This window comes from Bos indicus x Bos taurus, chromosome 12, assembly GCF_003369695.1.
Source record: "Bos indicus x Bos taurus breed Angus x Brahman F1 hybrid chromosome 12, Bos_hybrid_MaternalHap_v2.0, whole genome shotgun sequence".
Classification (NCBI taxonomy): Eukaryota; Metazoa; Chordata; class Mammalia; order Artiodactyla; family Bovidae; genus Bos; species Bos indicus x Bos taurus.
In genome coordinates, this window is record NC_040087.1 from 24,972,306 (window position 1) to 24,982,876 (window position 10,571).

At 40.7% G+C, this 10,571-nt stretch overlaps 1 protein-coding gene across 1 annotated transcript in view; it reads left to right on the plus strand.

Moving 5' to 3' along the window:
* The window catches only part of CCDC169 (coiled-coil domain containing 169), a 31,580-nt gene extending 21,311 nt beyond the window's left edge, over nt 1-10,269 (plus strand). Inside the window, 4 exon segments of the mRNA XM_027557420.1 lie at nt 6,988-7,015; nt 7,018-7,086; nt 7,297-7,349; nt 10,189-10,269. Coding sequence (XP_027413221.1) covers nt 6,988-7,015; nt 7,018-7,086; nt 7,297-7,349; nt 10,189-10,269 — 231 coding nt within the window.
* Nucleotides 10,270-10,571: the final 302 nt, after the last annotated feature.

Consider the following 10,571-nt stretch of genomic DNA (forward strand, 5'->3'; position numbering starts at 1 on the left):
GAGCATTAAGCCTGTGCATGAGGGCTCACCCTCATAAGCTAACCATCTTCCAAAGGCCCCCATCTCCTGACACCATCATGTCAGGCGTTACGATTTCAGTATATGAGTTTGGGAGAGGGACACTCAGACTGTAGCACCCCTGTTTCTCTCTGTTTCTAATTTTCCCCCAGTGTCCTCTCCTTTGTTTTCCACTACATCCAGACAACTCGGACCCTTCAAGGAAACCTCTCACCAACACATGTGTCTGTCAATCAGATGGTTAGAGCACAGGAGATTCTTTCCTAAAGCCAACAAGACGGGCTGGTGGTGTGAGGCACAAGGAAGGGGGTGTAGAAACAGAAAAAAACATTCTTTAGGAAAATATTTGGTCCACCTCAAGTGTTCTCTGCAGGACTCTTGGTCAATCTATAGAAAATCAATTCATGGAAAGACAATTTGCCAAAATCCAAATCCTTATAATTTGTTCTTATATCTTAAGGCATTTTCAGGAAGGTTCAATTTGTTGAAAATGGTCTGTAGAATCAATATGAGGTATTCTGTCACAGACATCACCAGATTTGTGTTCTCCCCAAAGATCAGAATGGTTAATTTGGAGACAAATGTAACCTCAAATCAGAGAAAAGTTAAAACAAATTTTATATGTAAATCTATTGTTGTCCACCAGGGGGCGCTTGACACTTAAGCATGCATTGTTAAAATTGCCTTCCTTGAGAAGTATGGCATATCTACAAGTTGTGATTAACTGTTTTCTTAGGGTTTTCTCTTGTAAACATTCAATAGAGTGATTTTTAAAGCTTGTAGTTTTTATATGTTCTTTAGCATAGCAATTACCATTATTTAGAAAAATAGGTGGCTAATACTTTGGCCACCTGATGCGAAGAACTGACTCATTTGAAAAGACCCTGATTCTGGGAAAGATTGAAGGCAAGAGGAGAAGGGGACGACAGAGGATGAGATGGTTGGATGGCATCAGCGACTCAATGGACATGAGTTTGGGTAAACTCCAGGAGTTGGTGATGGACAGGGAGGCCTGGCATGCTGCAGTCCATGGGGTTGCAAAGAGTCAGACACGACTGAGCAACTGAACTGAATTGAGGTGGCTAATAGAGCCTCTTTTCTACTTGGGATAAAGGAAAGGGACATAAAAATCTAAGTATGTTTGATTTCAGGTGTGTAAATATACCCTGAAATTTCTTATTCTTACCCTGTTGTTTCAGTCTTCCGTTAGAAGGTGACTTTTTACAGATTAAGACATGAATATAGGTGAAGTATGATACTGCTTGCAATGCTAAGAACTGACTAGTTTCAAAAATAAAACAAAAAAGCTTTTCCATAATAGGAGTTGAATTGTGTGTGTGTGTGTGAGATGGGGCAGGGGTGGGGAAGGGGCATAATTTCTAGTGGAGTCTTCAATTTAGCTGTAGCTTCAGTATATCTTTCCAAGCTGCAATTTTCTAGCATGTGACCATTGATTATATAATCAGATAAAACCAGCTCTTTGGGAAGACCAAGAACTTGTGAGTCTTCCAGTGATTTGGATGTGATGGGATAAGAGACTGTGTGCCTTTGATAAAATCATTTTTAAATACTAGTTTATTTTGAAGTCAGTAAAATAAAGAATCAAAATCTAGAATGAACCTTAACATTATTGTAGTATGACTTTATAATTTTTAAAGGATTTCCAATGTGTATAATAATTTTATAAATGGAATCACAAATGTCTTGCATTTAATGGTCCATGACTAATGTAGTTTTCACAAAATCCAGTATTTGTCCTCATTTTCTCAGCTCTCTTCCCTTTGCTCTACTCCCAGAAAACCAGCAGCCAGGATTACTCCTCACAGCATAGGAAATTGGGGGGTTCTTCAGTTGAGAAACTAAAATGCCCTTAAGAAGAGCAGTCAGTGTGTCCACCCGGAGAATGTATCTCACAGACTTCCCCGCACAGGAAGGTTCGTTGACTGAGGACCCTTGGTGTTGGGCTTCGAAGTCCATCACTGCTTTTCATCAAGACCACACCTCCCACTGTTCCTACCACATGGTCAGAAGCAAGGGGATACCAAGGCAGACGTATTCCTGGGAAACACAGTTAGCCCGTTGTGGGTAACTTTGCCAGACTTTCCTTAGGCGGCTGCCAGCCTGGGCTGCTTCCGCTTTCTCCTGACGTCCCTTTCTCCCGTTCACGGGGGGTCACACTTGCATTACAGTTGACTGCTTTCCCAGCCCTCTCCTGCTCCTTTCGTGTTTCCTTCCACACAGGCATTTCTAAGAATGGATTATTTTCGTATCTAATCCCATCTTGGTATCTGCTTCTTAGAAGACCGCATCTACAGCTAGTGGCACTGGGGGTGCTATGAGAAAACAGCGGTAACGTGAGATTTGGGCCTGGCTCACTTACTGAGTGACAGCCAGAAGGTGCTGTCCTGATCAATAGATTGGCACCAGTGGATCCTGGCTCAGTGTGGCATTCAGTTGCTAAGGACTTCGCCGATGGCAACCTTGGAAAATGTTCTTGTGGAGGAAAATTCTGTGAAAGAAGCCATGATGCAGGCATTTGGAAAATACAGGCTTATTACTAAGTTGTATTTCCATCCTTCATAAAGATAATGAGCGTCTGAGAATAGTTAGTAAGCCCTTAATGCCTAACAATGAAAAGCAGGGAGCCTTGGTGTGGTGGTGTCTGCAAGAGGCTGTCTATACAGTAGTGAAAGGGCAGCCACAATAGAACAGCGGGGATGTCCAAGCAGGCCTGCTGGGAAGGGCAGGGCCCTGATGGGAAGAACCAGGGATCCTAAACCTGTGGCAGGACATCTGGATGACTGCCCGTAATGACTCTACCCCTCCACCCGGCCCCTCTGGGTGGGCAGGGGCGGCCCACGTCTAGCTCTGGGAAGGGCTGGAGCACTCACAGTCCTGGAAGCTGCTGCACAGGCCTCTCGCCAACAGGGCGACCATCTGCCCCCTCTGGAGCTGTCCCCACCTCTTCTCCTGGCTGCCAAGACAATCAGTGAGGGTGGTGTTCAACATCTATAATTTTTAAAATTAAAAAGTTAAGAACAGAGGAGTGGAGGCTGAGGACAGTTAGCCTAGTGAAAAGCATGAGTCTTTCCTTATTTCCCAGAGCTAACCAATTTTTAGATCCAGAAATCACTGACCAAAGAAGCGGCTGGGTTACTAGAAGGAAGGACCCTGCAGTAGCAGTCCAAGTACATATCACGACAGTATCTCCAGTCTGCCCCTCAAGAGACCTCTGACCGCGTGCCCAAGTGGCTGTACACTGCGGGAAAGGAAATAACCAGGATGGGGGTCTAAGCCTGAAGTCCAAATCACAGTGGGCCATGTGCCCACAGACTCGCCTAACCCCACAGTGATGATTTTCTCAGTCCCTGAATACCTAGTGAAGTCCATATACTTGGCAGTTGACGTTAACCTTCCATCAGGCCCTCATCTCTGAAGTAAAAGCTATCATGGTGCAGAAAACCAAATAGAAATGTGGGAAATGGTGCCTTCCCCCACCCAGGCCAAAATTGCCAAACACAAATAATTTCTTATCCCAGAGAAGACAGCAGAGGGCTTAACATCGCTCTGTTTAATTTGCCAGTCTGACCTCTGCAAACCCTGGGTGTATCTTAGAGAAAGACTGTAGGTTACTGCAGGCTTAACCAGTTAGTAGCCCCACCTGTTTTGCCAGGTGTGGTATCACTGCTCGAGCAGACTAGCAGGTCTTCAGTGTAGGGTGTGCAGCCACTGCTTGGAGAGTATACTCTTTCCATTCTGACTAGAAAAGAGAGTCAAGACCAATCTGTGGCTTCTAGTTTCAGTTCCAGGTATGTATAGTGCTTGGAAGTCATCGATCTTGTCACCAGAACAACAGCAAAGATGGGTAACCTGAAAATCAGTGACTCTTCTTTACTCATTAAAAACTGAATTTGCAGAGCAAATTCCCACCCTGAAATCTGTGTAAACAGACAAATCCAGACAGGCATTGAGATCTGCTTAGCCTAGTATACAAACTGATAGGAACACTTAAATGGTAATTGTGATGCATTACTGGAGGAAGTATAGGCGCATCCATTATGAAAGTTGGAGACTTAACACGCCCTGTCAGTAATTGATAAATCAAGAGGGCAGAAAAATCAATAAAAATACTCAATAGCTTATCCGAATAGCACCATCAGTCAACTCAATCTGTTGACATTTATAGAATGTTCCATCCCACTACAGCAGAATACAGATTCTCCTCAAGCTTGGGTGTAACACTCACCAGTGTAAAGCACATTCTAGGCACCCTATTAGACTCTGAGCTTCATGAGGTTAGGGTCTGGGCTTGTCAGTCTCACTGTGGAATCCCCAGCACAATGCCTGACACACAGGAGGTGCTTGATGAATATTTTTTGCATAAAGGAATGCATTGTAAAATTGGGAGACAAGGAATCAGATCGTCATGGGAATAGCACCAAGATACAGTCTTAACACAGAGAAAGCAGATGGAAAATATTTAAGCTTCAAAGGTTAAAACTGCAAACCCACACTGACAAATAACAGAAATCATCCTTTTATTGTAGAAACTACCACTTGATTAATATTCCTAAACCCCTGCTTTCATCATATCACTTCTTTAATAACTTTCAATAGCTGTGGTGTTTCGACTCCTGAACTTAGCATCCTAAGCCTTCTCTAACCAGGACCTTCCCCAGTTATCTTGCTGCTGCTGCTGCTAAGTCGCTTCAGTCGTGTCCAACTCTGTGCGACCCCATAGATGGGAGCCCACCAGGCTCCCCCGTCCCTGGGATTCTCCAAGCAAGAACACTGGAGTGGGGTGCCATTGTCTTCTCCTCCCCAGTTATCTTACCTTGCCTCTTATTAATTGCTCAGATATTTTCCTTCAGCTCTTGAATTCATCTATTTCCTATCTACATTTCTTGTTTGAGCTTCTAGAGTTTTGGAGTGTATCTCATTCATATCTCATTAATATGAAAATAACTTGCGTTGCATTTGTTTATTTGTAAATTAATTTCTTTCAGTATTTCAAGTGCATTTGTCCATTGACTTAGTATTAAAAATGATTAGATTCTATTTACATCTCTAAAAATGTATTAACAAATGATGTAAGTGAAGCGTATTACTACAGAAAGCAAAGCTGGGAATCCTTGGAACAAGGGTCTATGTAGCAAAATTTTGGACTACATCCATCACTCCTTGATTGTCCCTTCAATAACTCTTATTTTGGAGCATTGGTTTACTTCATAAGGGTTTAATTTTCTGTAGAGAACTCAGTCCATTTATCCTCTTCTACTGATAGGGCTTTCATTGATTTTCTTCTGGAGCAAGTTTGTGTTTGGAGGCATGTATGTATGTATGCATGCTCAGTCGTGCCTGACTCTGCGACCCCATGGACTGCAGCCCGCCAGGCTCCTCTGTCCATGGGATTTTCCAGGCAGGACTACTGGAGTGGGTTGCCATTTCCTCCTCCAGGGGGTCCTCCCAATCCAGGGATTGAACCCGGGTCTCCTGCATCTCCTGCAATCCAGGCGGATACTTTACCGCTGAGCCACCAGGGAAGCCTGTATTTGGGGGTGGGGGGTTGGAAACCACTTAGGACACCAGTGCATAATTTTTGAAGACAAGTAATTGCTGCCTGAGAAGTATCACTGACCATGTTTTAACAGAGATGTTAAGCAAACATGCACAGTGGAGAATTGCCACTTCCAAAGGATTTGTTTTATCATTGCTGCTATTTTTAGACACTAGAACTTGTCCTGTTACAGCTGACCTAATTATTCCCATTAATACAATTTTTTTACACTTCTAATAATTACCAGCAAGTATCTAAGAGAAAATCAGTAAGTTTTTAGAGAATGAGCTGAATTTCAGGAGGTGGGTATGAGCTCTAAAATAACTTGTTTTGCTTTGTGGCGATTAAATCAGCTGCTTCCATTTCTATTTGAATGTTTCTTATAATAGATTCGGTGACCCAGATCATGACCAGCAAGAGCTGTGTAGAATTCGACTTGGAGATTTTTAAATTTAAAGTGTCAGAATATGAGAAATAATGGGAGTTATTGGGAAAGATCAGTTATTAGTTTCGGAATTAACATTCTAAACCCAATCTGTGTAATGCATTATTGTTCTGGTGCTTGGCTAACCCTTTTCTCCTCTATGCTGTTCACCTATTTGTGGTGATAGGTTGATGTCATGGTTTCCAGAACTATTCTACTCTGCCATATTTTCACAGTTCCCTTGATTATCAACTTTACTGCCTGTTCCTCTTTTTATTTATTTATTTATGGCTGTACTGGGTCTTCGTTGCTGTGTGGGCTTTTCCCTATCTGCACCAGTGGGAGCTTCTGTTGTTGTGGAGCACGGGCTCCTGAGGGCCCTGGCTTCAGTAGCTGCGGCACGTAGGCTCAACAGTTGCGGATCCCAGGCTCTCGAGCACAGGCTGAGTAGTTGAGGCACAAAGGCTTAGCTGCTCCGTGGCATGTGGGATCTTCCCAGAGCAGGGATCAAACCCATGTCTCCTGCATTTGCAGGCAGATTCTCTACCACTGAGCCACCAGGAAAAGCCTTACTGCCTGTTCTAACACTGTACTTACCCTGATAGCAATCGTATGAATACACACATATAGTAATCATTTAGTGTGTATTGTCGTTGGAGTCAGATTACCTGGAACCCAGCTCTACCATTTACTAGCTCTGTGCCTTTGGGCAAGTTATTTAAGCTCTATCAGATGCAATTTTCTCAACAGTAAAATGAATATATTAGCCATCTTCATGGCTGTAATAAGGATTAAATAATCTGTAGAAAGGATTTAGCACAGTACATGGCATATTGTAACAATAAATATTATTGCTGAAAAGGTACATATTATAGACTTTTGAAGTCACAGAATGATATGGAATAGAAGGAATTTGCCAATGAAGAAATTGGTGGTCCTAATATTATTTAAAATGTGAGTGCATGTAAAAACATTGTTATACTTTCAGAAATCCTTAAATGCGTTGCTTAAACAATTAGAGAGAAAAGGAATCTTGAAAATCAAGTGAAAGACTATGCACTGAGACTGGAACAAGAGTCAAAGGTTTGTTTTTATTTCTATGCTAAGAAATTCCTTTGGAACTGGCATGATTTTTGGTGTGTTATTAAAAACATACTATATAATTTTCCAGTATACTTACAAAACCATTTTGTATACTATTTGGAAAAAGCATAGAGACATAACTTAGCAGTGGTCTTGCTAGTATTGTAAATCTTCTTTGATACCAGTTTCTTGACTTTTATATCTTTCACATAAGCTTGCCACAGGACCAGCAATGAGCGCCGTACATACCCTGCTGAAATGTCTCAGGTAACTTTTGTTTCTTTGCCTTCAGTTTTTAAGAGGTACTGTAAATTATGTTTTTCACTTTTCTAGGTTTTTTGATTGGTTTGGTTTAGTAGAGAAGCAGCTGTTGGAATTAAAGGAGAAACAGTACCAAGTTTCTATATATGGAAGGTGAAAAAGAAAATATGTAACTTTTATAAAAAGGTAAAAATAAGATATATGTTTCCCAAATTAAGATTATATTTTCTGTACTTGTTTCTTTAGTTGTTCCTTTAGTTTGATTTGTAATTACTAGAATTCAAACAAGTAGTTATCACTTCTCTGTCATGAAAGTCAAGGCATTTTATCTCATAGCTATGCATGATGAAGTCTAAGATAGACCCCACACTGCTATTGCTAGAAAGTGTGCACTTACAAGCAGCAGGACAGGAAGTGATCAATGAATTATGAAAGACACTGTACATACTTTCCACAGTTTTTCATTCCCTTTTCCATTTTATTTATGATGTTGTTGGTATATAGTTTTGGTTTGGATGTTGTCAGACCTATCTTTTATTTATGGCTTCTTGTATCATATTTTAAAAGACTGTCTTTGTCTCAGTGTTTCATAACATTCATCACATCTCTTTAGTACTTATATGGCTTAATATTTGATATTTAGATATTTAATCCTTATTAACTATTTTGATATATGTTTTCAGGTTAGGATGCAAATTCAGTTTTCAATGTGCATGATTTGAATGGAAGTGTCCAAAGAGGGGTAGGATGTATGAATCTAAGAGAAAAAAATAAAAGATCAGGATTGAAGCAATGGATTTAGAACTTATTAGCATATAGATAGTAAATGACCCCATGTGAATGAATCACATGCATCAGGGAGAATACACAGGGTGAAGAGATAGTCTGAGATACAGCTCTGAAGAGTTTCAGGAGTGATAGCCAGGGAAGAAGAGCTGAAAAGAGGGTCAGTGTCCTCAAGACATAGGTACCTGAGACACTGAGGTAGAGGACCTTGAGGGCTGGTTTTGACATAAAAGTAATCAGCTGATCACTGATTTGGTGTTTCCAGAGGCTCAATGAAGGGACTGGAAGGAAGGGAGTTAGCTTTGGGAATTGGAATAGAGAATGGGGTGCACAGAACAACTTGAGAATGAAAGTCAGGGTGAGGGGTAAAGGCAAGCTTGGACTTCTAGTGCCAACGAAGGTAAGTAGGAAATTGAGACAAAATTATGGTCTCTTGCCCATGAAATGGACAGTCAGTCCACCTTGTATAGTCCTGGGTGCTTGGCTGGAAGCCCTGCTTCCTCCTGCTGCACCGGCATCCAGGGGCCTTTCCTCAGACCACACTCTCTGTGTCCTCAGAATATGCTGCTTCTCCTACATTCCAGTTCTGCCTCCTTCAAGGTGTAGCAAAACGCCCTCTCCTTTATGAGGCCATGATGATGAGAGGCCACAGACTTTGGAGTCACTGCGAATTGGACTCGAATCCCAGATTTGTACCTACTGTGGTGTGACCTTTGGAGGCCTCGATTTCTTTCCTCCTCTGTATAAGGGAAGTAGTTGGAGTATCCTGCCAGGGATTTGTGAGGCTCTGGAGATATGATGTATGTAAAGTGCTGAGTGAAATGCCTGGCACATAATTGGTTCTAAATTCCAATAAACTGAATATTATTTTCCTGTTTTTCTTTCCAACCTCCCTAGCCCCTCCCTCTGTGACAGGGGCATCAGCATTTCTACTTGCCTTAGCCATCCTCCTTTAGCTTTGTTTATCTGAAAAAAAAATCATTTGGGTGGAATAGCTCCTACTCTGATTATACAGGATCACTGAACATACAATCAAAGCCTATTTTAACAGCTTCCCAGGAAGATGTTAATCCTGTTTCCCTGTATAAATGTTAATAAGGATTTTCACTCCAGAGTGAATTGTTAATCTTTATAGTCAAAGATTGTTCTGACTATGTGGATACTATGGTGACTGGAAAGGTCAATGAATGATTTGCCATTCTTTCCATGCTGAATACATAAATAATTGATTCGTTAGTAGATAACTAGAGCTGTTTGCTGAGTCTGCTGTTTATATTTCTGCTGGCTTCACAGTTTTGGCTGAAACTGAGTTTCCACATCTTAGGATTCTTCCAATTTACACGGTATGTGGACAGTATGGACATTGCTTTTTAATACTATACAGGCAATCTAGCCGATATTTTATAATAACTATACAGTATACAGCAAAATGAAGTGAAAGTGTTAGTCATTCAGTTGTGTCTGACTCTTTGCAACCCCATGGACTGTAGGTTGCCAGGCTCCTCTGTCCATGGAATTCTCCAGGCAAGAATAGTGGAGTGGGTTGCCATTCCCTTCTCCAGGGAATCCTCCTGACCCAGGGATCAAACCCAGATCTCTTGCATTGCAGGCAGGCTCTTTACCATGTAAGCCACCAGAGAAGCCCCCAAAATGTAGTATAACCTGTAAAAATTGTCAATCACTGTATTGTACACCAGTACAATACAATACTGTATAATTTTGATGTACAATATAATATTGTACATCAACTATACTTCAATTAAAAAAGAAAGAAAGGAGAAAAAAAGATACACAGGCATACCTAGGAGATATTGCAGATTTGATTCCTGACCATCACAATAAAATAAAACAAATATTACAATAAAGTGAGTCACATGAATTTTTTGGTTTCTAGTCCATATTAAATTTTTTTACACTGTAATGTAGTACAACAGCATTATATCTAACATACAGTATCCATACTTGGTTAGGAAAGAGTTAATTGAGAATTGACTATTCCTCTTATCTCTGAAAGCAATCAAGAAATAAGAGGATAAATGCTCAACTATTTGTATTTCAGACCTCTGGCTCCTACCAAGTTTCTCAAAGGAAACAGATGGATCAACTGCCTAAAATGAAAGAGAATCTAGTGAAAACCTAAGTCTAGATCTTTCCATTCTAATTAATTACATTCAAATGTGAATGGTATTCACGAAACAGGTGTCCATTATATTTTGGAAGCTTAACTTTTATAGCAACAATGTAAAATAGCAGATGTTAAGAGAACTTAGAGAAGTTTGTATTCTCCATTTACTATTTATATATATATCTGGTAGGTTCCAGGAATATTGTTCATCCTCAAACATGATGTTATTTTCTAAGCTAAAATGATACTGTTCCCAAGTAGAGCTTAGAACTACACCATTAACAACAAATCCAATTAAATGATCTGTCTTAACCTTT